This window comes from Scylla paramamosain, chromosome 4 (genome assembly GCF_035594125.1).
Source record: "Scylla paramamosain isolate STU-SP2022 chromosome 4, ASM3559412v1, whole genome shotgun sequence".
In the NCBI taxonomy this organism is placed as follows: domain Eukaryota; kingdom Metazoa; phylum Arthropoda; class Malacostraca; order Decapoda; family Portunidae; genus Scylla; species Scylla paramamosain.
Genome location: NC_087154.1, coordinates 21,485,323 through 21,513,301, shown reverse-complemented (window position 1 = coordinate 21,513,301; position 27,979 = coordinate 21,485,323). Strand labels below are relative to the sequence as shown.

The 27,979-nt window shown below is 41.2% G+C and overlaps 1 protein-coding gene across 7 annotated transcripts; it reads left to right on the top strand.

Moving 5' to 3' along the window:
• Positions 1–141: 141 nt before the first annotated feature.
• On the top strand, positions 142–27,979 carry LOC135099842 (uncharacterized). Of its 7 annotated transcripts, none has more exons than XM_064002440.1 (4): positions 142–885; positions 2,503–2,550; positions 2,808–2,935; positions 18,161–27,979. In XM_064002440.1, exons 3-4 carry the CDS (start codon positions 2,891–2,893, stop codon positions 22,034–22,036), a joined length of 3,921 nt encoding a protein of 1,306 aa, XP_063858510.1. In that variant the 5' UTR covers positions 142–885; positions 2,503–2,550; positions 2,808–2,890; the 3' UTR covers positions 22,037–27,979. The 7 variants fall into 7 exon arrangements, with proteins under 7 accessions (XP_063858510.1, XP_063858512.1, XP_063858508.1 ...); XM_064002441.1 differs by lacking the exon at positions 142–885 and adding an exon at positions 1,148–1,995; XM_064002442.1 differs by lacking the exon at positions 2,503–2,550 and having other exon boundaries at positions 2,812–2,935.

The following is a 27,979-nucleotide window of genomic DNA, read 5'->3' as shown; positions in this document are numbered from 1 at the left end:
TAGCGTTTCCTCTAACCGAAACAATTGATTCTCTCTCTCTCTCTCTCTCTCTCTCTCTCTCTCTCTCTCTCCTCTCTCTCTCTCTCTCTCTCTCTCTCTGACCCCCGCCTCCCTGGGGACCTCCCTGAGCGACGAGTCAGGTCAGGTCACCGCAGCTGGGCCTCATACCTCATACCTCGTGTAGTTACTCAGGGACAAGCACGTGTTTGACCTATATTCTAGCACTGAGAGGCCCCATCATTGATTACACACCATAGTTCAGGTAGATATATACTGGAGTAGCCTATATTATGAGTGTTTAGTATCAAGAAGGTCTGGGTGCGACAGGCATCTGGAATCTTTGAACCCGAATCGATTGAGTCCGTCAGTCAAGGGCGAGAATCGATCTTCTTCAAAAGGCTGCCAAGTGTTGCTGGGTTATCTGTTTTAGAGATGGTTTATTCTCGTTTTGTTTGTTTTATATTCTCTTTTATGGTGATTTTCTGTGGATCTGTGTCAATTCTAAGGTGGAGAATGTGAAGATTTGTCATTGTAATGAGTGTGGGTGGTAAATTTTGTGTGTCTGTACTGCGACACGAGGTGGTAGCAGCGGCCTTGCTCGCCTTCCTTGCTATCCAGGGTGGAGGTGGTGTTATTCGGCTTCCCACACCATATAACTTATCATACACCAATCTCGCCGCCATCAAATAGTTATTTTACCATGCAGTTGCCCAAAATTGTCAAATAGCAACCCTAAGAGTGAAATGGTCGGGTCTTTAAATTTAGCGGGGTGGATGACGTCATCGCGAGCTTCCAAGATGGCGGCAGTGTTTGTTGACACTCCTCCAGAGAGAAGAATGTAGAAGTTTTTGTTTATTTTGCGTTTAAACTTGCCTAAATGTTAAGGTAAGTGGACGAGTAGGGCTGCAAATCCACCTTGAGCATCATGGGAAACCCTCGAGACCACCGTGTGGGCGGGTGGCAGCGAGTTTTTTGACGGGTGTGGGGAGGAAAAAAAGTGGCTGGGTTGGGCAGGGCGGAGAGGGGCGGCAGATGGCACGGAATGGGCTGCCGTGACGGGCTGGGAGGTGGTGCAGCTCCCTCCCAGGCCACCGCGCACGCCACGGTCGCCCACCTTATGACCGTCGTCGTAATGTTCCGGTAAAATGGTCATTTGGTTGCAGTAGCGTTAAGATGGCTGGTGAAAGTGGGGGGAGGAGGCCGGGGGTGACATGGAGCAGATAGTAAAACGACCCATCATGGTCAGCAGCTGTGGTGGTGGTGGCCGCCTTGACGACCACCGCGCTGGGTCACAATGGATGGCATGATGTAAACCTGCAGTGTGTGGTGGTGTCGGGCGCGCGAGATGTGAGGTGCAGGGGGCCCGGGGTGGGTGTGTCAAATGGCTGGTGACATCTATTGATTGAAATGGGATTTGGTGTTGTGGCTGTGGTGATTACCCCCCTCTTTTTTTTTTTTTTTTTTTTTTTCACCAGCCAGGTATGTGTGGTGATCCCCCTCTCAGTGTGTCCTGGTGGCAACATGAGAATGGTGGAGGCGCTTGGTTCATTGTTGTCAGGCTGATGCCGTTTATCAGAAAGGTGTTGCTATGGTCATAAGCTGGCCAGATTGGTAGGAAAGACACTGCAGGACAAGACTTGTGTTTGGTGTTAGGTGTTTGTATCTTTTTTTATTTTATGCATATATCATCAAGAAATGGGTCTGAAGGGTGGTTTTAACATTTCATTCAGAATTCTGCTTATTAATCACTTACTCACCTTTATGACAGGTGTGTTGCAGTTAACAGAATTGCACTGAATCATTTGAGAAAAAAAAAAACACTGCATATTGTTTATTTGTAAGACCACTTACAATTGATCCTTGGGAAGTAAGCTTTCCCCAAACATTGTCCAATATTGGAAATTGAGCATTTATCCCTAGGTTCATGAAGACAGTCATAATTCAAGAGGACATTTACATAAAACTTGGCCATCAACATTAGATCACATCATAAAGGTATTAAGTAGTAACTGGGAATCTTACCAGTAACATGTAAGCTCTTTTTGGTAATAAAAACTTATGGACAGATTGGCTCAGTTAAAGTAAAGGGAAATTGAATTATGATAACTTTTTTTCTTCTTTTTTTATTGCCAGATTTTCTCTACATTGTGAAGTAAATAATCATTGGTGTGGAGCAAGTTGGTGGTTTTGAATGATAGAAATGATGTACAGTTTTAAATGCTTGTCCTTAGAAATTTCATAAAGTTCTTCAATACAACATTTCTACATGGTACTGTTGAAACTCTTAAGGTCAGTATATGATCCTCAAAATAGTGGTGACTTACACACACACACACACACACACACACACACACACACACACACACACACACACACACACACACACACACACACACACACATACACACACAGGAAGGAAAAACTCAGCCAACCACTCCAGCCAAGCTGTGAAGCTACAAATCGCTAAGTTATTTACATATATCTTTTCTTCTTCACAAATAGAAGGCGCAGAGCTGAAGATATAAATCCAAGTGATGACAGCTCACTCAGGTGTGAATTCAGACTCACTCAGTTTAGCTGTAAACCATTCTCATATTAGTAAAGTTCTAAATGTTTATATTTTAAGTTAGCACCCAGAGGAGTCATATATGCTTTCTTAAATTATGATGTAGCTGGTTTGCATATTTTGTACTTATTCTAGAGAATTCAGTAAATTACCTATGTGCTCCTCATTCTCCCTGTCTCATTTTATCTTTAGAAGCACTGTATTGTTTGAAAATGGAGCCTATAGTTCTTCATATTGACAGGCAGCACCGGAGTGGCACAGCGCATGTTTGCTGTGAGCTGTGCTGCAGCAAGACACTGAACCTCATCCCTCCCTTGGCCCATCATGTTCCATCGCTTCCACGACCGAGCTGGGCAAGACCCTGATATGGTAAGAAAGTGACAAAGATTTCATGCACATGTCAAAGAGGAAAGCTGTAATTGCAGACACTAGTCAGAACTACTACCATATGATCATCAATGATAGTGAAAACATTGTTGACTCATGTAGATGCCAACATCATTGGAGATTATTACTTGGACTGTTTCTGCTGTAGCTTTGTGTGAAAAATGAATTTGTCACTATTATTGGGTTCAGTCATTTTTTAGTGATACAAAAGATTGTAGGTGAATCAACTGCCTCACATGTCAAGGATTATTTTGAGAGTCAAAATGAGAAAATCATGTGTAGTTGGAACTCCATTTGCATTTAGATATAAACAAAGTTTGGATATGATATTTGACAAGTAATGATTTGTACATTTAAGAAAATTTACCTGGGCCTACTCGGATTTTTAAAGCATTTATTATTAGTTTTCATGTGGTTTGGAAAACATTGTAGAATCTCTCTCTCTCTCTCTCTCTCTCTCTCTCTCTCTCTCTCTCTCTCTCTCTCTCTCTCTCTCTCTCTCTCTCTCTCTCTCTCTCTCTCTCTCTCTCTCTCTCTCTCTCTCTCTCTCTCTCTCTCTCTCTCTCTCTCTCTCTCTCTCACACACCAAAGGCCTGCCACCCTTTTCCCAAGAGTTGTTTGTGTTTTAGGTGCTCTCTTTCTAACAAAGAAATGAATGATTATACTTCATCCTCACAATCTTCCTGACATTTGCATAATATCTTGATTTACTGTAGTGCTTAAGATATAATATCTAGACAATAATTGCCCTTCCATTTAAGTGACTTTGGCTTCATATGACTTAGACACTTGTGGCTGCACCATTATTTACAATTTTTGTGGATCATGCAGAATGTATGCATAACCAGTGTCCATTTTCTGAATGTTTCTATCAAATGTGTCTGTCACTTTTATGTTTATTAAGCTTTGAATATAAATGACTGATGTTTTTATTAGATACTTTTTGTGACATTAAATAAATATTTTCATCATGTTTACAGCAGGAGCTTCACATGCCACAGGGGAGCAGAAATGCTTTTAGGATTGTCTCCATGCATCATTTCTCAGTCATCTTAGATCATGCTCTACCTCCCCATCTGTGTTGTTCCATACTCTTCCACTTTTTTCTCACATGAAAGGGGTCTCATATTCTAATTGTGTTACTTAAGGTCCTCTTGATAATCTCTATTCCTCTTGGATGTTGGAGGCCAAGAAACTCTCCTATATTATGTCCTTTCCTTTCAAATGTCTTTGTTTTCTCTGACATCTCTCTTCAGCTGTCTTCTTTTACAAATACAGTATAAAGTTCAGTCCTGTTAACAGTTTTCATCAAGATGCAAGCATTCTACTTTCCTTATGTGTACATTTAGAATATGTGATGGTCTTGTTATACTTTAACTTTATTCATATTTTGCAAATGCTGTATTAAATTTTAATGTGTCTATTGACTTACATGTGATTTTTTCTTAATTTTCTACATCTATGAAAAATTGATGAATGAAAAGGTTTTAGATGTTCAGTTTGTAGAAGGCCATATTGTTGTGCTTTTCATTGACTGGACTTTCCACTGCTTACAGGTTTTTTTTTTTTTAGGAAATTTGTGATATTTTCTGTATTACATTTCTAGGGTAGTGTATCAGTAACAACTTCAATGTGCTCCACTTACGGAGGTGAACCATGTGCGGTGCTAAGTGATGTAGCATGGCAACGTGTAGCACTAGCTTGGCCTGGTAGAGGTGATGGCTTCGTGAAACAGACCCGGGCAGGGAACGACACTATCTGTTTTACTGCTGTCATAAACCTCAACTTTACCCTGTTATTAAGAAAGGGTCTGAATTTTTTTTCTTTTTTTCCCTCTGTCAAAAAAATTTGTCTGCAATGTATGGAAGAGGAGAAAGACCTGAAGACATTATTTATGTCGGTCATCAAGTTCTGTAAAAGTCATACGAAGGTAAGCCACTTTCCCTTGTGACGGTCTGTTTCAAGAAGCAACTGGTTTAGTGTTCTTTTATCACACAAGCCTCACGAGTCCTGCAGGGTAGTGTTAGAGCACCAATGAGGAGGCCTCACCCACTTACAGAGAAGCATCACTTGTACCAACTGCTTCTTGAAGCATAACCTCAATGTTTTACCATGTCTGGTTGCTGGCTGCCTTGGGCTCTTATTTTGCAAAATTATTCACTTTTCTAATTGTTCCTAACAGTCTTTCTTTCACTATTCCATTTCTAATCGGGAATGTTGTCTTGTTCTTCTGCATTGTAGTATTATGTTTTTCTTTCAATATTTACTTATTTTTCACAGTGATTTTGTTTTTACTAAAAGTCAAAATATTACATGTAGATGCCGTAAACTTTAATTATGTTTTGAATTCATATAGTAGAAGTCAAATATATTAAAAGTGTTTCTTGAAAAAGGATAGAGGGATAAGCGAATGTACACTTTCAGATCAGTGGTGGAAGCCGGAGCAGTACCCCCAGCAGAACCAAGTGGAAGTCGGTCACTGTTTCCTGCTTTGTTACGTCAAGACATGAGAGCCGCTGGTCAGGCAAGTTCTGCACCTCATTACCCTGCCACCTCAAGTCCAGGCTCAGGTCTGGTAACACAAGGAGCATCTCTTATGGCACTGGGCCCCAATGTCATGTTCCCTGCCGGAAGATTAATGCCAGGTGCTGCCCATGACACCCACAGATACATGACTGAAGCCTATCGTCTGGCTGTTGGAGAGTCTGAAGCTCAGCGAATGCCTTACACTGCAGGAGGAAGCAGTGGTCAGTCTCTGGCTGGTGAAACACATAAGTCTAATCCAGACATAAATTCTGATATTGGGAGACAGACCACAGACTGCCCCACAGCGCCAATCTCACAGTGAAAGGCCTACGTATATTACACCCGATTCTACCTTCCCACCTCAACCTTGACTCCCCTCGTCTGGAAGGACACTCATCAAGGGTCCTATCCTCTCCAGAGAGGCTCTCCCACAACTCCAGACTAACCACAACTAAAAGTGAAAGTGATAGTATTCACTTTGGTAAATCCATGTTCACAGGTAGCATAGATGATAGCACTCCCCTGTCATCCCAGACACCTAAAAGTAAGGGCAGCTCAGGTCCTGTTGCAGGATCATCCCATATGTTTCCTGTGTCATTTCCTTCACCATATCAACAGTATTCTGAAGAAGGTGCTGCTAACTTTAAGCGCCAGTATTATGATGAAGCTTTTACTCCAAGGAGAGAAGCTTTGTCTGATACCAGCAACACTGGAGGTGACTCACCACAGGTCAACAGAGGACGCAGTGACAGTGGAGAGGTAGCAGGGGCAGGCTCTCACCTGAGCCGCTTTGAAAATGAGTGTCCTAACCAGGATATTTTCTGCCGGGAGGACTCCTCAAGGGGTGGCAGCAGCCCTGAACTTGGTCTTCTTGCCCAGGCCACAGAACATTCTGACTTACTCATGAGGTCAAAGTTAGCTAAAGGAAGACAGTGTAAGACATACAGGTGTCAGATGTGCGACCAGGAGTTCAAGAACGGGACACAGCTGAAAAATCACACGTGGCGCCACACGGGAGAGAAGCCATATTCTTGTACTATCTGCCAGGCCACCTTCACCCAGCAGTCTAACCTCAAGACCCACATGCGCATCCCACACAGGGGAACGGCCGTACACATGGTGAGGAATGCAGTGCCACCTTCACACAGATTTCCAATTTACGCACACACATGAAGATTCACACTGGTGAGAAGCCCTATGAATGTGACATTTGCTTCACAAGATTCTCACAGCAGTCTAACTTGAAGAGCCACAAATTAATACACTCAGGAGAGAGACCCTTTAAATGTGAGATTTGTGGGGCAACTTTTGTCCAGTCCACACACCTACGAAATCATAAACGCATACACACTGACGAGAGACCTTACTCTTGCACTCAGTGTGGTGCAAAGTTCCGTCAACTTTCAAATCTGAAAACTCATGAAAAGATCCACACAGGGGAGAGACCACATGTGTGTGAGGAGTGTGGGTCAGCTTTTGCTCAGAAATCAAATTTGAAATCTCACATGATCAAGCTTCACTCAAGTGATGGTATTTCAACGAAAAGGGGACGCAAAAAGAAATTGGAGGCCATCCGTCCCTATGTCTGTGAGGAGTGTGGAGCCAAGTTTACTATGATGTCCAACCTCAAGATCCACATGCGGCTTCACTCAGGTGAGAAACCTTTTCAGTGTTCCTCCTGTGATGCCAGCTTTGCACAGCGTTCAAACTTGAAGACCCATGAGCATATTCACAATGATGAGCGCCCCTTCAAGTGCTCAGAGTGCTCAGCAGCCTTTAGGCAAAAGACCAACTTGAAAACTCACAAGATGAAGAAGCATCCTGTGAAGAGTTTGAAAATTAAAATACTATGTGACTCCCAGTATGTGATGGAGGATGATATGGGTGATGATGACGGTGGAGTCTCCTCCCAGCAGATGATAGGGGAACCCATAGTGCAGATTAGGGAAGGCCAGGGGGGATCAGATGCCAGGACTGACTGGGGGCCCAATGGAGGGAGCAGAAATGATCAAGTTGGAGGGAGATCCCTATGGTAGACAGGGTAATGCCATGGCTTGCAGAGCCCCAAATCTGCTTCCCCAGCCCTGCCCCTCAGAGGCCAATCCATATGACAGTCCAAGCTTTTAGGATTTGAAAATGTCTTGGTATTTAACTTGGTCTATATTAAACAGTTAAGAAGAAAAGTCACAAAGCTTTTTTTATATGAAGTAAATTTTAAAACTGCTACATAAATTTGCTTGTATATTTTAATAGGATTTTTTTTTCTATCAGTTGTAGCTCATATTGATTTTTAAGAAATGTACTTCATGTCGATGTGTGTGACTGTGAGCAAAATTATTTATAATTTTTTTAAAAAGAGTTGCATTCAGTATTTAATCACGGAAGTGCTTGTACAAACATTTGTAGACATACTGTTCACACTCATTTCACCCTTATTGCTACTTTCTCTCTCTCTCTCTCCTCTCTCTCTCTCTCCTCTCTCTCTCTCTCTCTCTCTCTCTCTCTCTCTCCCTCCTCCTCCTCTCCTCTCTCTCTCTCTTCTCTCTCTCCTCTCTCTCTCTCTCTCTCTCTCTCTCTCTCTCCTCTCTCTCTCTCCTCTCTCTCTCTCTCTCTCTCTCTCTCTCTCTCTCCCACATAGTTTCTCAGATCTTCAACAAAATGACCGTGTTTGTCTGGTAGAGCAGCAGTGTTGATGTGAGTGTTCTAGAGCAGACTCCCACCCCCTCCCCTCACACCCCAATTCTCCCAACCCTTTTACACACACTTCAGCTTCCTAACACTTGCTAGTTCCACCTTGAATTTTCTCTCAAGCTTATACACAGACTGACTTGTCTTTTAGACAGGGCTTACATGCTGTTTGTACTACTTACCATATTTGCCAGCATATGAGATGCACCTGCGGATAAGGCATCCTTATTTTAGGAGATTTTGAAAAAAAATATATTGGTATTGTAAGAAAAGTTGTTGGTTCTTTTCACCATAGGTTCAAACACTGAAAAAATTATGCTAGTTAAAATGTTAAGGAAATGCTGTAAGGCAGGGGTTCCCAACCTGAGGTACATGTACCCCCAGTAGTACATTTACACTCTACAGGGGGTACATTGGGTGTCAGAGAAGAACCACTACTGTGCAATACATGATGCTGTAATCTGCAGTCAGATTGCACAATGTCATGTTTTTTTTTTCCAATTTCTTCATTTTAGTGATCAGAACTTTTATTTAAAATTATATCAAAACTAGGGTGAATACCATTTGGTTTTCACTATTATGAAACTTCCCATGGCTGCAATCTGTACTGGGCCTGAAAGGATCGGGTGCAGGACATGTATACCAACTGGAGACTGGTGGGTGGCACCAGTTTGAGTCCCTCAGTCCTACTGACACTCACAACTAGTAAATGTGTGATGACATTACTCATTACCAGCTCAGTCAGTGTTGCTTTGTTGCAAGTGTTACATAAAATTTTACTTCACATACAAGAATAATAAATTAAAAAGATATAAATATCTGAGATTAATATTAAAAAATATTTTTAATGTCATATCAATACCAGGCTTGGGTTCAAGTTAGTATGTGTACTCACACTTAAGTGTACAATATCATGTACTCATATGTTACTTGGATTCCACGTACTTAGCCATTTAACAAGTACAGTGCAATATTAAAGTATTACAATTCCATCTTTTTTATTGTTAATTTATTTATGGGTATACAGGAGCCTATAAAAATTTCCAAGGGGTACAGAGGAACAGAAAGGTTGGGAACCCCTGCTATAAGATAACCAAACTGAGTAAAACTTTATTCCAGGATGTTCCGTGAATTGATACTCTGTTTCCTTATGAATTACTTCTTTATAAGAAACAAAAAATATTTTACAGTATTTAGCTTTGATTTGAGCTGCATTCACAAGAGCCATTTTTTGTAGTCATTGGTCACTACAAAAAAAAAAAAAGGTCAAATATAGAACACATATCTATATGGGGTCCATTCACATGGGCCACATTTTTTGTGGCAGCCACATAAAAGTGGTGAGTTGTGGCAGGCAGAGCCATTTTTCTGACCACACCACTGTGGCCAGCCACAGTGGCCAGCGATAGAAACTATTATTTCAAATGGCAGCATACACATGAGCCACTGTGGACTGCCATCCTGTCTCCTGCTGCTTTCGTGCTGTCTTGCCCTGTCTGCCATAGCATCAAATACTCCTTTCTGTATGTGGGAAGAAGAGTTTAAAAGAGTTTTTTGACTGTGAAATACTGATCACAGAGGTGGAGGAGAGACCAGCACTGTATGATTTGAATCTGAAGGAATACAGTGACCAAAAATATTAAAGAAAATAATATGTGGAATGCTCCACGCAGTAGTCTCTTAGTAACTATGGGTGCACCCAGTACTTTCTGCACTTCTTGTGCTTCATCTTCACAAAGAGAGTGCAGACAGCTGCTATATCCATGAGATCCATATGGCACTGACCTTATTTGTGGCTGCCATCAAGTGGTTTGTGTGCACAGTGCTTCTACACACAATTTTTTGTGGCAGCCATTTTTTGTAGTAGCCACTGACCACAAAAAATGGCTTGTGTGAATCCAACCTTAATGTTGTATGTGTGCCTATGTTGCTTTTTGTCATGTGTTAGAACTTATGGAATATTTGTGATAAAAATACCAAGGGAATACTGAAAGGTAACCAACTCTCTGATAAGAAGAGCCGTGTCAACTTTGTCTTTGTAGTTACGGCAGCTGTGCAATTTTTTTTTTTTTTTTTTTATTTATTTATTTATTTATTTATTTATTACATTTTCAACTGAATTTCACTCTCTCTCTCTCTCTCTCTCTCTCTCTCTCTCTCTCTCTCTCTCTCTCTCTCTCTCTCTCTCTCTCTCTCTCTCTCTCTCTCTCTCTCTCTCTCTCTCTCTCTCTCTCTCTCTCTCTCTCTCTCTCTCTCTCTCTCTCTCTCTCTCTCTCTCTCTCTCTCTCTCTTCCCCCAGTACCCTTTCATCCAGTTTTTTTTTTTTTCTGTATTAAGAATTACTGTAAGTAAAACCAAATTTACTTAGTCTTGTGCAGTGAGAAGGCAGGAGTTTTTACCATCCCAAATACTTTTTTTTCTCTCTCAAAATCTCAAGGGAAAATCTTATCTAAATCTTTCATAGATTCTTATGAGTTATTGTTCAAGTGGTATTCCATAAAAGTTGAGTAGACATCATTAGTAAACACCTAGAGGGCAGATCAAACAACATACTCTAGTCTGGTCTTTGAACAGTAATTTATTGGAATTTTTCAGTTGCATCTCTTTACAAGCACCTCATTAGTTGATTGGGTTAACCTTACTGCAACACAGTGGAGACTGCAGATGCAGCGCTGTATTGGCAGTTCTACATTGTGTACCAGACCTTTAATTCAAGCTTGCTCTTTTCACTATTATACATTACTGTGAATATTGTTTGTAATATTTTTTGTGCTCTGTGGACCACTGCTCAACACAGGTCATCCCAGACCCCCTCCCAATAACTATTCATCATTCTCTCTCTCTCTCTCTCTCTCTCTCTCTCTCTCTCTCTCTCTCTCTCTCTCTCTCTCTCTCTCTCTCTCTCTCTCTCTCTCTCTCTCTCTCTCTCTCTCTCTCTCTCTCTCTCTCTCTCTCTCATGCTTCTTATACACTGGCAAATATGGAAATACAATACTTTCTGGTAAAGGACTAAAAATATCATGTGAATTCAATCTAGGGTTTTTAATGCAGGATATATTCTGGAAGACATGTTCATAAATGCATAAAAGTATGAAGAGCATGTAAGAAACATGTAAAGGGAAAGTTTTTTTTTTTTCACAAAATTTCTTTAAAGAAATTAAGTATAATTGCTACATAATCAGCTTTGAGGAGGCTCCCAAGTCACATACCAGCTTCACTAATGCCATTTCATAACCAACACATGCAATGCTGAAGTGTCCCAACTAGCTGGAGAGGTTCATTATTGTATACTTTTCAGGAAGTCTTGTTGTTGAGAATCTGGTGTGCATTTAGACATGTGAAACTACTCAATAAACTTTCACTATCCAGAAATTATTTCATAGCTGTGTTTCAAGTTCCCCATAAAATATGTATTATTATTATTATTATTATTATTATTATTATTATTATTATTATTATTATCATTATTATTATTATTATTATTATTATTGTTATTATTGTTGTTGTTATTATTGTTATTATTATTATTATTATTATTATTATTATTATTATTATTATTATTATTATTATTATTATTTCATTTTTTCCATTATTATTGCTAAACAAATTTATATCTATAGGTAACAAGTTTATTGTATTTTTTTTTTCTTACTTCTGGGAAACCTGCTTACTATTGCCCATATTGTCTATCTTTTCATGCCCCAAGCAGTAATTAAGATCCCTGGGTGTGGTGCTAGATGGCTTTGTTGCACTAAATAATCCATTTGCATGTAAAACTAGCTCTGGATTGGAGATATTGGAATGCTGTGGGGCTTTGGGCATGGTAGTATACTCCCATAATATTATGATGCTCAGGATAAATATGTGCATCATAGTAATAACAAATTTGTCAGTTGTGGAAGGTGACATGCAGTAATTGTTACCGTAGGCCTAATAGTAGTCTCTCTCTCTCTCTCTCTCTCTCTCTCTCTCTCTCTCTCTCTCTCTCTCTCTCTCTCTCTCTCTCTCTCTCTCTCTCTCTCTCTCTCTCTCTCTCTCTCTCTCTCTCTCTCTTTACCATCCACCCCCAGTGTAGGAAAAGGCTATTGATGGGCTGCACCTGGAAGGAATAGATAGTACAGGTTTATGATCATTATAGTAAATGTAATCTTCACTATCCGTTCAAAGATGGTGTTATCTGTATGCAACTGTATATATCCCTGTGCTTTTAATTCATTAACAATGATGATGTTCTGACAATTATGCATTTGGCCCTCAACACTAGTGGGGATTAGGGTCTGTTACCACAGTTTTGTGAAGTCCATGAATCTACTTGTGCTAAAAAAAAAATAAAAAAATAAAAATAAAGGAATAAAAAGGACTTAGTGGAACAGATATGGATTGGTTATCATTGCTTGCCTCTGTAGGAGGAAGTTTTGAAGCCATGCAGCTACAGATGACTAACAAATGGAAGAGTGCTTCAGTGTAACTGTGTGACATGACAAGTCTGTTGGAGTACAAGCTCTCCTGATGCCATTGTCTCCCCCATTATGTCCATCACACATCAAGTAACAAAAAATAACTTTAATGACCTTCACTACTCACCTCACTTAATATGCAGCTATCCACAGAGGTATGGTGCAATGAACACAGTTCTGTCAGCACATGTATTGCCTTGAAAATTGAAGAAATATAATCAGTGGAATGCAACTTAACTCCACAGAGTAACTGAGGCAGACACAAGTGCAGTTTCATTAAGTCTTACTTCACTTGAGCCTCAACTTACCCAGACCATTATATTACCTAATTGGGATCCTTTCCTTGACTGACATAGCCCAATGTACTGAATGAAAACATAAATATACTTGACTTATTCTAACTTACAGTGACCTATAATAATTCAGAAGCAGTCTAGGTAACAAGGTCTCAAAGAGTTAGTATGAGGTCAAAATTAGACAAGGACAAAAGAACCAAGATCCCAACACACCCAAATGGAAGTGTGATGGAATATCTATGTGGTGTGGTGTGTGGGGAATAGCAGGAAGACAGCAGGAGGTGTGTATGAGCCTTTTTCAACCCAGACTTTATTCCTTTTCTCTCTCTCTCTCTCTCTCTCTCTCTCTCTCTCTCTCTCTCTCTCTCTCTCTCTCTCTCTCTCTCTCTCTCTCTCTCTCTCTCTCTCTCTCTCTCTCTCCACATGGATTTTTGCTGTACAGTAATATTTTCTGTAGTCTTCCACAAATATCCAAAACCATGAAAGTAAATTTCATTATTTTCATTTAGCACTGAACAGAGGATGGGATTGTTTACTCTAAAACAGGTAAAGTAATTAGTATAATGGCTTTCTTCTCATTGCAGGAAATTGGTTATCATTAAAAGCTGGTAAATGTTTTTGATCATGTATCCTAAAGGTAGAAGTTAAACCAGAATGTGAATCAAAGTAGGTTAATGATGCATGAAAGCAGTAAAAATTATGAAATTTTTTTTATTGCCCAGAAACTGAAAGATTTGAATCTCCCAAAGACTGCTAATTTTAACTAAATGGAGAGGAGAAAAGTGAGGAGTTACATATATAATTTTTTTGGATTGATCCCAGAGGCATGGGAGAAAAGTGGTTGGATTTCTAGGGAGTAAGAATGCACAGTAAGCATGGAGATAAAATAGGAAAAGTGTGATAGAATAATTGTGCCAGAAAATAAAGATAAGGATCCACTGGGCTCCTCCGATTACAACCCCATATCTATATCTTGTCCAGTTGCTCCAATCCGTCCTCAGGATCCCCCAAAGTGGAGGTGTCTGTGGCATTTTGCCTCTGTTAATTGGGGAGACCTGAGGAGGTATTGTTCTGATTTACCTTGAAGTAACTACTGCTTCTGTGTCAGAGACCCATCTCTGTGTGTTGAGCGCACAACAGAGGTGATAGTGTCTGGCATGGAGGCATACATTCCTCACTCTTTCTCTCATCCTAAACCTTCTAAACCTTGGTTTAACACAGCCTGTTCTCATGCTATACATGAGAGAGAAGTGACCCACAAAAGGTACTGGAGCCTTTCAGCATCTGAATTTCATGCACTTTATTTTGCTGCCCAGAATCATGTCATGTCTGTTCTCCAACTAGCCAAAAACTCATTCGTTAATAGAAAATGTAAAAATTCTCCAAGATCTAATTCCCCTTGTGACTTTTTGTACCTACCCAAAAAACGTCTCCAATAACTTTGTTTCTTCATCCTTTATTTTAACCTGATGGCGCCACTGCCATCTCATCTATCTGTAAAGTTTAAACCTTTGCACTACCTTAGATGATTCGGGGTTTGTTACTCCTCCTCCACCCTCCGACTACTTCATGCTAACCATTAAGACAGGTTCCCAACCGAGGTACATATACCCCCCAGTAGTACATTTGCACTTTACAGGGGGTACATTGGGTGTCAGAGAATAACCACTACTGTGCAATACATGGTGCTGTAATCTGCATTCAGATTGAACAGCGTCATGTTTTTTTGTTTTTTTTCCAGTTTCCTCATTTGATAAGCAAAACTTTTATCTAAATTACTTCAAGACTAGGGTGAATACCATTTGTTTTCACTATTATGAAACTTCCCATGGCCACAATCTGTATTGGACCTGAAAGGATGGTGTACTGGACGTGTATACCAACTGAAAACTGGTGGCGGCACCGATTTGAGTCCCTCAGTCCTATTGACACTCACAACTAGTGAAGGTGTGATGACATTGTTCATCACCAGCTCTGTCAGTGTTGCTTTGTTGCAAGTGTTACATAAAATTTTATTACACATACAAGAATAATAAATGAAAAAGATATGAATATCTGAGATTAATATCAAAAAAATATTTTTAATGTCAAGTAAGTACGTGTACTCATACTTAAGTGTACAATATAATGTACTCATATGTTTCTTGGATTCCACGTACTCAACCATTTTACAAGTACTTTCAAGCACAGTACAATATCAAAATATTACAATTCCATCTTTTTTATTATTAATTTATTTACAGGTACACAGGAATCTATAAAAATGTCCAAGGGGTACAGAGGAACAAAAAGGTTGGGAATCCCTGCTGTAAGATCTTTGCAGTGATATTTTCCATGCCTTTGTTGGTCTTAGCCCTCAAAAGGCTTATGGACTTGATAGGGCCCCAAAACTGTGGGCTCTGTCTCTAAAACTGTGCCTCTGTGCTTGGACCTTATCTAGTCAAACTCTTCCAACTCTGTCAATATCTACCTTTCCTTCTTGTTGGAAGTTAGCCTACATTCAGCCTGTTCCTAAAAAGGGTGACCACTCTAATACTCAAACAAACTACTGTCCTATTGCTTTAATTTCTTAACTCTCTAAAGGTTTTGAATCTCCTCAACAAGAAGATTCTTAGACATCTATCACTTCACAACCTTCTATCTGATCACCAGTATGGGTTTCATTAAGGCCACTCTACTGGTGATCTTCTGGCTTTCCTTACTGAGTCTTGTTCATCCTTTTTTAGGGATTTTGGTGAAACTTTTGCTGTTGCCTTAGATATATCAGAAACTTTTGATAGGGTCTGGCACAGCTTTGATTTCCAAACTACCCTCCTACGGCTTCTATCCATCTCTTTGTAACTTCATCTCAAGTTTCCTCTCTGACTGTTCTATTGCTGCTTTGGTAGAAGGTCACTGTTCTTCTCCTAAGTCTGTTAATAGTGGTGTTCGTCAGGTTTCTGTCCTGTCACCAACTCTCTTCCTATTATTCATTAATGATCTTCTAAACCAAATTTCTTGTCCTATCCACTCTTATGCTGATGATAACACCCTGCATTTTTCCATGTCTTTTTATTGACATCCACTCTTCAGGAACTAAATAGTTCACACAGGGAAGCCACAGAACACCTGACTTCAGATCTCATTGAATTTTTTCTGAATTGGGGCAGAGCAAACTTATTGTTCAGTTCAATTCTTCCATCTGTCAACTCGACACAACCTTCCAGATAACTATCCCCTCTTCTTCAATGACACTCAACGGTTCCCCTCTTCTACACTGAACATCCTCAGTCTGTTCTTTACTTATAATCTAAACTGGAAACTTCACATCTCATCTCTAGCTAAAACAGCTTCTATGAAGTTAGGCATTCTCAGTCATCGCTGCCAGTTTTTCTCATCTCTCCAGCCGCTAACACTATACAGGGCTCTTATCCATCCATGTGTGGAGGGTTTCACTCGTACAGCTATTTTAGACAGGATGGAATCAAAAGCTTTTCATCATATCAGCTCCTCTCCTCTAATTTATACGGTCTTCAGTCTCTCTCACCTTCACTGCAGTTTTGCATTTCTTGGTATCTTCTACTGCTATTTTCATGCTAACTGCTCTTCTGATCTTGCTAACTGCATGCCCTCTCTCCTCCTGCAGCCTTGCTGCACAAGATGTTCTACTTTCTCTCACCCCTTTTCTGTCCACTTCTGTAATGAGTATTCTCAATCATTCATTCCCTTTTCTGGTAAACTTTGGAACCCCTTGCCTGCTTCTGTATTTCCTCCTTCATATGACTTGAACTCTTTCAAAAGGGAGGTTTCAAGATGCTTATCCTCTAATTTTTTATGATAGTTTCTGACTGTTTGGTAATTAGCACCTCAATAGGCCTCTCTCTCTCTCTCTCTCTCTCTCTCTCTCTCTCTCTCTCTCTCTCTCTCTCTCTCTCTCTCTCTCTCTCTCTCTCTCTCTCTCTCTCTCTCTCTCTCTCTCTCTCTCTCTCTCTCTCTCTCTCTCTCTCTCTCTCTCTCTCTCTCTCTCTCTCTCTCTCTCTCTCTCTCTCTCTCTCTCTCTCTCTCTCTCTCTCTCTCTCTCTCTCTCTCTCTCTCTCTCTCTCTCTCTCTCGGCCAGTGCCTCTCCTACCTTAAAAAAATATGAACGGGAGCCACATGAGAAATACCTATGGTGTGTAAAGAATGAATGAATGAAATAGTGAAAGGGTGTATAAGATACATATTTGGTGTATTGTGGAAAGGTTAAGGAATGAAATGTTGAGTGGATCCTGAGGCAATTTGGTCTCATAGAAATGATAGTAGAAAGTGAGATGAAGGAGAGATTATACATTAATGTGATGGATGTGCTGGGTGCAGAAGGAAGGTCTCTGTCAAAATGCAAAGACAAGGCTCTGATAAATGAAAGGAGACAGAGAAAAATTAGAGGATTAGAGGATGTAGGGGAATTCTTAGGAGCAGGTGCCAGATATGGATAAATGTTTTTTAGATTTGTTATTTCATTAAACATGTGCCATTTTCATGTATTATAGCAGTATTTACCATGATAAATATATTAAGCAGAAAGTATGGAAAACAAATATAGTTAAACATCCTTATTTCATAAATTCATGCTCTACATAAGTTAACCTTAATAGCAAAGTGTGTCACAGGTTAATGCATCACAAGTAAAGCTACATAGGCATGAAGTGTATTACTTTTGATCAGTACTATCATCAGTTACACAGTGCAACCATATAACTTTTCCTATACCCTGTACAATTTTCATAAGCTACATATAATCTCATTGTGAAACATTATGTCCCACATGTGACCCATAGAACTGTAACCATATTCCAACACTTTCTAGACTCACAGCTACTACTGTATTTGAACACATGGGGATTAACCTCATGCCAGCACTCACTTGAGCACTTGAAAAATTGCTGGTGTTGTGTACATTGCAAGATGAGGAATTGCCAAGTTTGCAGGTATTGGTGTGAGATCATCTGTGTACTGTTGGAATTATATATTTTCTCTCATCTATCCATTTTTGTGTTGACATTTACTGTTACCAGGTATTTTTTTTGTATGTTTAATGTGAGTAAAACTAAATTATTCATTGTGATTAATTTCAGGTGTAGTATGTGGATGGTCAGTAGTCAGTATTGTGAGCATTCATTACTGTTTTCAGGGTGAAAGAGAGCCTATTATTCACTTGCCTTCTCTTACTCTTCTTCAATCTTGTTGCCTCTTCTGTCATTACATTTGTGCCTTATCCACAGATGCAGAGTGGCAGCCGCAGCAACACTCCAGCCAGTGCGCTGGATGGGAGAGCCATGTTCCCTCACTCATCATCCGTCCCAGGCCAGCAGATCCCTGTCTCATACCCAAGCATATCCAGCCCCAACCCCAATCTCATATCACCGAGTGCCCAACTCATGGCCCTGGGACACAACATGATGTTTCCGGGGTCTAAGTTCATGCCTCCAACCCCTCCTGAGGCCCATAGGTACCTTCCAGAGTCATACAGGTTAGCTGCTGAATCTCTTGACCAAACCAGGTATGGGCTGGAAACTCAGAGAATGCCGGCAGATCCCTACAGACAGACTGGTGATTCCCAACGCCTTCCTGCTGACCTGCAGCGCATTAGATCAGAGCTTCAGAGAACGGAGGAGCAAGCTTTGGACCCTTACCATCGTCCTGCCAGCGACTCCTATAGGAACCCAATGGATGTACAAAGAGCTCAGGAGTTGGCTTCCAGTGCACAGCGCTTGGTGTCTGACCTCCAGCGTCTACAGTCAGACCCTGAGCGGCTGGTGGCTGAAGCCCTTCGTCCCCAAGCGTCAGAGTCCATGCGGAGCTCTGAGGTGGCTTACCGCTCCATCATGGCTGACTCTCTCAGGCAACCTTCAGAGGCTTCTCAGCGCAGCATGCACGAGTCTGTACGCAGCCATGCAGATGCACAACGCATGGTTCAGGAAAGCCTCAGAGATTACTTCAATCCATCTCAGAGAATTATGCAAGAAACTTTAAGATCTCCAACAGAGCAAAGACTGATGCCAGAAAATTTACGTTACTCAGGAGAAAATTTAAGATCAGAATCACTACGATATGGAACAGATTTAAGCAGCCAACGCATGATGCCAGAGAATTTGCATATTGGAGCTGAAACCTCACAGCACCTTCAGCCTCGAGCTGACACCCCTCATTTCCAAGTCAGTACAGAAAGTGCACAGCATGGTCGTGTGAAAGCAGAGACGCCCCAGCACATGCCAGGCAGGGCAGAGACTCCACAGCACTTAAGGATGGGAGCTGAAACCCCTCAGCACTTGCAGGGCAGGGCAGGGACTCCACAACATTTGAGGATAGGAGCTGAAACACCTCAGCACTTGCAAGGAAGATCAGAGACTCCACAGCACCTGAGGATGGGAACTGAAACACCTCAGCACTTGCAAGGCAGGGCAGAGACCCCACAGCACTTGAGGATGGGAGCTGAAACTCCCCAGCACTTGCAAGGCAGGGCAGAGACCCCACAGCACTTGAGGATGGGAGCTGAAACTCCCCAGCACTTGCAAGGCAGGGCAGAGACCCCACAGCACTTGAGGATGGGAGCTGAAACACCTCAGCACTTGCAAGGCAGGGCAGAGACCCCACAGCACTTGAGGATGGGAGCTGAAACACCTCAGCACTTGCAAGGTAGGGCAGAGACCCCACAGCACTTGAGGATGGGAGCTGAAACTCCCCAGCACTTGCAAGGCAGGGCAGAGACACCACAGCACTTGAGGATGGGAGCTGAAACACCCCAGCACTTGCAAGGCAGGGCAGAGACCCCACAGCACATACAGATGGGTTCAGAAACTCCTCACCACCTCAGAATGAGTGAGGAAGCACATCATCTCAGAATTAGGTCTGAAACACCCCAACACATGCATGTTGAACCTGAGGCGCCCCATCACCTAAGAATAAGTAATGAAGCTCATCAGCACATAAGAATGAGTGCAGAAACACCTCAGCATCTTAGACTTGGAGCAGAAACACCTCAGCACATAAGAATGGGTTCAGAAGCACCTCAGCATCTGAGAGTTGGGACAGAAACTCCACAACATGTCAGAGTTGGAGCTGAAACACCTCAGCACCTCAGAATGGGAGCTGAAACTCCTCAGCATCTACAAATGAGCGTGGAAACACCTCAACACCTCAGAGATGATAATGAAACACATCAGCACCTCAGAGTTGGAGGAGAAACACCTTTACACCTAAGAGCAGGACTAGAATCTTCTCAGCACCTGCACCTCAGGCATGGAGAAAATTCTCAGCACCATCGCCTTGGGTCAGAGGGCAGCCAGCACCACCTTGGGATGGAGGGCAGCCAGCACATGCGCCTGGGCCCCGACACACCACATCACCTCCGCCTGACTGCAGACACACCCCAGGGCCACCCATTAATGCCAGAGAATCTCAGGGTGACAAGTGAAGCTTCACACATGGTTCCTGAGAACTTGTGTGTGACAGAAGCTTCTCATCCCATGCCTCAAAATCTCCGTATTAACCATAACAGCGGTGGCAACACCAACAATAGCAGCAGCAGTAGTGCCGGTAACAACACCAGGATAAACACTTTGCCACTTCCAGACTCCTCCATGCGCTCCCACTATGACTCCTTAAGTCACCGCATGATGCCTGAGTCATCTCACCCATTAAGAGACCCCATGAGGGTGGAATCTCCTCGTTATGGTGACTCACTGTACAGAGCTGACCTGGGCCACAACAGTGTGGGTCCATCCACTCCTGCTGCCTCTTCTATGTTCTCCGTGCCTGATGGCAGTAACAACCCAGCACCACAGCACCAGTTGTATTCCAGCTCCTTCAGTGCTGTGTTCAACCAGTACATAAGTGAAAACCAGGATAGGGATCATAGGGACTCACAGGGAATGGAAGCCCTTGATATGAAGCCATATGATGTCAAAACCTTCAGTCAGGACTACCCTTCCACCATGACAGGGCATGAGTCCTACATGCAAGTTGCACCTAAGCCTCCTAAACCCAAGAAGCCAAAAGATCCCAAACCACCCCGCACACCAGTCATTCACAAATGTAACGACTGTGACAAAATATTCAAGAACAGCACACAGCTCAAGAATCACATGTGGCGCCACACAGGGGAGAAGCCCTTTTCCTGTGAAGTGTGTGGCTCAAAGTTTACTCAGCAGGGAAACCTGAGAGCTCACAAGAGAATTCACACTGGAGAACGACCTTACCAGTGTCCACAGTGCAAGGCCTGCTTCACACAGCTCTCCACACTCAAGACCCACCAAAAAATTCATTCTGATGAGCGACCTTACAAGTGTGACCAATGTGATGCTGCATTCAGACAGATAGCCAATTTGAAGACCCATGCTGTCACCCACACAGGGGAGCGACCTCACAAGTGTGACCAGTGCGACAAGGCTTTCACACAAAAATCAAACCTCAAAGCTCACAAGAATCGAGTGCATTCATTGGATGGGGGAACCACTATCAGAAGAGGCAGAAAAAAAAACCCCGCCGCCATTAAGCCATACAACTGCATGGAGTGTGGTGCCAAATTTACAATGATGAGCAACCTCCGAATCCACATGAAGCTTCACCTGGGGGAGCGTCCCTTTGAGTGTGAATATTGCGGTGCCGGCTTTGCCCAGAGGTCTAATCTTAAGACCCACGTACAGAGGATGCACACCAAGCTTCCGGGTCACGGGCGGCGCAGGATCAAATGCGATGAGTGTCCAGCCATGTTTAGACTCAGGCGCTGCCTAAAAACTCACAAAAAGAAAAGACATCCAATCAAGAGCCTCAAAATCAAGATCCTAAGAGAATCAAAACTTTATATGAAATCTGATGGAACAGAAGGAAAGAGAGGAGGGGTAGGGCGTGATGATGAGGGAGAGGACGATATTGAGGAAGGGGAGGATGGAACAGATGGGCCAAGTTTAGAACCTATTGTCCAGTTGTGTGAACCAAAGGAAGAGCCGTACTCACCCAACTACCACAGTGCTGAGTCCCCTTACAGCACAAGTGAGTGGTCACGGGAGGAGGAGGAGGAAGCCAGGGAGGTGCAAAGGGGCAGAAGAGAATCAAAAGATCTTCCACAAGAGTCTTCAGAAGCAGGTTTAAGTAAATGAGAAGTATATGCAAAAACCTGACTTGAGTGTCTCATGCAAAAGCTTGCCGAAAAAGAAAACACAAGAAATTATTTAGAGGCACCCAAGTTGGTATTCTTTTGGTTTCCTCCACTTGTTTTTTATCCCCAAACAAAGTTTTTCTTATTTTTGAAGTTTTATGATAAAGCCTGTATAACTATTGCCAGATTTTGATGCCTGATGGCTTTTGTGGGTGTTAGGTCAAAGGTTTGTCATGCATTCATCAAGCTCCTAACAGAATGCCTCCAGTCTCCTTTTTGCCCTGCTTTCCCTCTGTGTGGACTGCACTGGTGAATGTTGCCTTGCTTTACTATGAATATTGTACTTACACATTGTCATGGGAAGAAGCATATCAACAGTAAGGTCAGCATTGACACTTTCTGCAGCTCCACATCAGAGGGAAGATTACTCATAGAAAAAATTACTCAGACTTTCCAAAGTTATATTTATATACTGTCATCTTGTGCAGTTCCTTATGGGTGCAAATGATCAATCAAAATCATCATGAGTCAGCTATTATCTACATAAACTGACTGCTTATATTCAAAAGTAGGTTAATAAATTTTAACATAACCCACCTGGCGGTCTGTTAATTGGGAGAAATAGGGGCATAGACTTTCAAGGATTGCAGTTATTAAGAATTTGCCAGTGTTCTTGCCAACTGTCTTCACACAGATTACAAGCCTTACTTGGAAACTACCTTTTCTGAAAGTTTTCTAGTTTTCTACAGGAAACTTTTGACATTTTAACCAAACAACCAAGAGAAGCTCATGAATAGTTTGTTGTGAATGAAGACAGAATTCAGCGTTAGTGAACAGGAATGCTTTCTTGGCTCCTGAAAACAGCTTTAATAGTCCCAGCAGGCATGACCACAGCCATACTTGAGGTGCCACACAGCTCAGTGATGCAGGCAACTATTGTCATCCAGAGTATAATGAGCCAGTGGGTTTCCTGGCACTTGAGTGTGACTGTGGTGTGTCTGCACTGGATATTTGATCTGATGGCTTTAGATTGAAGGATAAGAGTTGACATGTTGGGTTGTGGTAACATTGCTTATTGCATCTGATCCTGATTTGAGAAAACACATTACCAGCCTCTTTACCCAAGTTCATACTCTACATATCCAGTAGTAATAGGAGGAGATGCATGGAAGTGGTACCACAGTCAACATTTGGGTTAGTGACAAGGTCAGTACAACCTACAGGGGAGGCTCAGCTACCCACTCCAGCTCAGGGAAAGTTGATCCTCATCAACACTCCGTCTACAAGCTGAAAACACAGTAGTAACACATAATCAATATAGAGAAGTAGAGAGACAGTGAAAGCACTGATGTATACAGTATAAACAGAAAAATTCCTTGACTTCAATTACTTTCACATTTTTTTTTTTTTTTTTCTTTTTCAAATCAGGGTCTTTATTACTTTAACATTATTGTTTTTAGTGTATAATATATTAACTGATCAATTGTTCAACTCCAGTTTAAGTAAATAATCCAAATTTTTTAAGAACACTCCTTAGGTCTTAACTCCCATGTCAATCAAAGGTAGTGTGTAGGACCCTAAGAGAATATTTTCATTTAGCACTGCAATTGTGAGAACTATGGTAGTTTTGTAGTTTGAAACTATACTGTTTTGGGCTTCTTCCTAGTTCCTCAAGACACAGTAAACATATCCAAGGGTCGGAGAGCGCGGGGCCGCCTCTCAGTGGTGGTGGCCAGCAGCGTTCATCCTGGCTGGCTGAGGTGTGTCATGCGAGGCAACTCCCTGTGACTGACCATAAGAGTAGAGTGCAGTTTGTTGGTTTCACCTTCTAAGTGTCTTTCCTGTCTTAAACTAAGCATTTTTTATTCATAATACTATAAGGTTTTGACTTCAACTGTGCAAAACTTCTAGAAACCCAACCCCTCTTAGTACCTGTAAGACTTTTTAAAATCTAAAATGAAGCTGCATATGCAATGCCTCTTTATTACTTTATATAATTAATAGGATTGATAGTGTGTAGGACTGATAGTATTCATATATATATTGTTCAATTCCCTATAGTGGCGACCTCAGTGTAGAGGTGTTCTTGTTTGAGGAATCTTGCATGCTTGAGTTAAATATGATGGATTCCAGCATCCCAAGATCCCCTGGAGCATGTCAGCTGTGTGTGTGTGTGTGTGTGTGTGTGTGTGTGTGTGTGTGTGTGTGTGTGTGTGTGTGTGTGTGTGTGTGTGTACATTTGTATGTTTGTATATGTGAGTGTGTGGTATTGCTCGCCAGTGTGTAGTTTGCCCCAAGAGACATATTGACTGGGGTTTGCTTTGCCATACATGACAGTTTTGTTTTTATTTCCCAAGTCACTGTCCAGGATTGTGCTTCAGAGATGCACCAAGCAGCAAGGCAGAGCATCGGGTCTCCTGATGGCCAGTTGTTGATGAGATTTTTTTCCTCAACTGTAGTGTGCTTGTAGTTATGACACTTAGACACATACCAATCAGTGCCATGGTAAGGGAAGCTTAAGCCTTGCTGCATTTGAGTATCTCTGAGACATGAACCTTGATGATCTAAAACCAAGGAAAAATGAGATCTGTCTAGTATTATCATGATTTCTTTAAGAGGCTATTGCTGCTCAGTATCCTCTGAAGACTTCATTGGAGTATATTATAGATTACTGCTTATCAGTCATCCTTTATAGAGGGCTGAAACAAGCAGTCTGGATTTACGTATACGGTGCACCGAGTCAATTGCCATAGTGACTGCTCCATCCATAACCCAGGGACAGGAACAAAACCTCTCTCTACTAAAAACAAGTGTGCATCATGATAGAGCTACTGAGTCACCTGCAAGAATGTTGAAAGGTCTAAAGCTGAGGTTGATGTGATTATATATCCACTGTGTTTGTGAAGGGTTATGGAGGAGCAGGGTGGTCAGTGTGGGATGAAGGTGATGGGATGCAGAGGTTGTCAGCAGTGCACTCGAGTTGAAGGGATTTGGGGGTGTTGTTTGTGTGTGAATACTTTTTTTTTTTTTTTTTTTTTTTTTTTTTTTTTTATTGATAAATCCAAGGTTTCTTCCATTCATGAATGTGTGGTCAAGAATCAAGCTGACATGCACGTGTTCATGAACTGAAATTAAACATAACATGCCTACACATTATGCAGACATGTCCATACATGTATACATTTATATGCAAATTCTCACCCACTCCTGCAGTCTGTTATTGTAAGAGATTTTACTGTACGGGTCTTTGCTTAGTTAGCCACCACAGGAGCAACAACCCTTGAACTTTGCAATGCTGAGCTGTCCTTTGATCTTATGTACCCATTGTGAGTCATCAACTCGTAGAATATCCTGGGGGAGTGTGTTCCCTCTGTGTGAGATGTACCTTGTGCCAAATGTGATGTGTAGGCACAAACCCCATTGTGTATTATTTCAGACTTACCATTATTGCTCTGTTGTTCAGGCCACACACATGGTTCAGGAGTAAATTGTAAACACAACAGTACTGTCTCCAGGGATGCAGAAATGGCAAGCCTTCCTGGCAGCAGTTGCTGGTCCTGATGGGATGAGGAAGTGATGCAGTTGTTTTGGTCTCTGATCGTTTTTTTTTTTTTTTTTTTTTTTTTTTTTTTTTTTTTTTTTTTTTTTTTTTTTCACCCTTCTCTAGAAATGCACTTAATATTAATGCCAAGTATCAGTAGTAATCTGAGTTTGACCCATCACTTGCTACAGTGAGTGCTTGGGCATTGTGATATTAGTTATTAATCAGGTTGGTGGATATTCTTGCTGAGTCAGGGCTGAGCCAAACTGCTGCTGGAAGTGTGTGCCAGTGCCCCTGTGGTGACTTCTTCCCTGAGTGTCAAATTCACAGGTTGGTGGCAAGACCAGAGTATGTTGCCCACATGAGCCAGTAAGGTTGAGATGAGTAGGTTGTGGCATATCATCCCTCAGCCTTATAGTGACGCCAACTACACAAACCACCTGCCCTTCAGTGAACCCCAGCTTTTGAATATCTTCATTGTGCAAGATAGTAAACATAGAGGTGACATATATTATTTCATACTTTCTTAACAAGAAAATACTAAAAAACCCTCTAGAACCAAATATCTTGAACATTGAGGATATGTGAAAGGTTATGTACATTTGGGCTTTCATAAATACTTTAGACGTACTGCAGTTTTAGAAGAAAAATTATTCATGTTGAGCCTCATATCCAGAGCAAAGGAAAATGTCCTTTGCTGGTAGAAGTTATAACAGCAAGTGCTCTTTGTGGGTGGTGGTGGTGGTGTGGGTTGGTGCAGCTGCCTTGGAGGGACTCTGGGCCCCTTTTGTCTTGCCTACCAGCCTCACTTTTCAGCCTAGTTTCTTCTTTCATAACCTCCTTATGCTTGTGATACATTCATTTAGCTGTGGTAGCAAGGACACCCTGGTCCTCCCAGCACCACACACATGCTGAGGCCATGGTGGTGCCACAGCCTCAGTCTGTGTGTGGCATGGAGTCCAGCAGTGTTTGGTGCTGCGTTGGGGCAGCCATCTGGCACCACCTGCTGCCCAGCATATTATCTTTCCATGGTCAGTGTTTCATGAAGTCAATCAGAGTTTATAGTGTTATTTCTATGGAGATTATTATTATATATATTATATTTGCTTTGCATGTAGCTCTTTATTTTCTGTATAAAAGTTTAACACTTGATATAGGAATATATTATCTATGCAGTTTTTTTTTTTTTTTTATTGCTTACCAGAGTTAATTGGCAATACTAATACATTATCACATGTACAAATTATTTTGTTCACTTTGACATGTATCTGTGTTTATATTTTGAGGGCGTTGCTGGTAACCCAAGCTTGTGTGTGTCTGGGGCAGGTCATTGTGTCCTGCAGGACAGTCATCATATCCATGACATTTTGTTCTCACCTCATCATCATCTGTTAGGGTTTGATGAGGAGTTGTCCTTTCACCAGATAGAAAGAGAAAAGCAGTAGCAAAAATGCAGTATGTATATTTATTTATTTTTTTGTTGATTTATTTAATTTAATTTAATCTTTTTATTTATTTTATTTTTTTTTCTTATTTATCTATTTATTTATTTTATTTTATTTTATTTTATTTTATTTTATTTTATTTTATTTTATTTATTTATTTTTTTTTTTTTCATTGGTTTTAAAAGTAAGTTAAATATTGTCTTGTTGAAGTACCAAAGAGGAAAGAAACTGTGAGGTGTGCTGTCAGTTTGGTTGAGAGGAGAGGCATGCCAGTAATGTAAGGTTTACTGAGGTTGTGATAGCATGGGCATGAGGCCTCATCTTATCCACCACTGACAGCCACCCTCGTTTCACATTGTATTATGTATTGTTTTGTTTTTAAGAGTTTTGGAGAGGGAAATTAATTAACTATAGTGATCTTTTGTTTTTATTGGAGCAAGAATCCATAGTTGTTTTTAAGATAAAAAAAAAATCTTGTTAAATTACAATTGGGTGAAAGTGTGGGAGGGAAAGTGGTGGTGGGCAGGTAACCAGCAAGACCCCGGACACAAGATGCCATAAGTCTAACACTGTAACCTGCTTTCTGTCTGCTGGGCATTACAAAGTTTATTGCCATCAATATAAAGTTATGAAATTATATTCTCAGAGGTGTGTCAGATTTCTGTTGCCTTTCCTATATTGATATTTTTAGCTTTAGTTCCCCATAGCTCTAACTCCCATATACTCATTATATTTACTATCCATAGCATTATTATAATGGAAATTCTATTTTATTTGATAATTTGATGCAAGCAGGTAAAAGGAGATGATACTGATATGCTTTCTATATATGCATGAAATATATAATTTATCGGTAATGACAATGCTATCGCTGAGAAAATATGTAACTGTACTACTCGGTAACTCTTTTTGTAATACAACTAATGTACTTTGTCTATCAATAAAACATTTAATAACA

Bases quoted from the DNA above. Each gene is read 5' to 3' on its own strand.
- LOC135099842 (XM_064002442.1), top strand. From the start codon at position 2,891: ATGTTCCATCGCTTCCACGACCGAGCTGGGCAAGACCCTGATATG. The intron at 2,936-18,160 runs GTAAGAAAGTGA...CCTTATCCACAG, and splicing joins CTGGGCAAGACCCTGATATG to ATGCAGAGTGGCAGCCGCAG.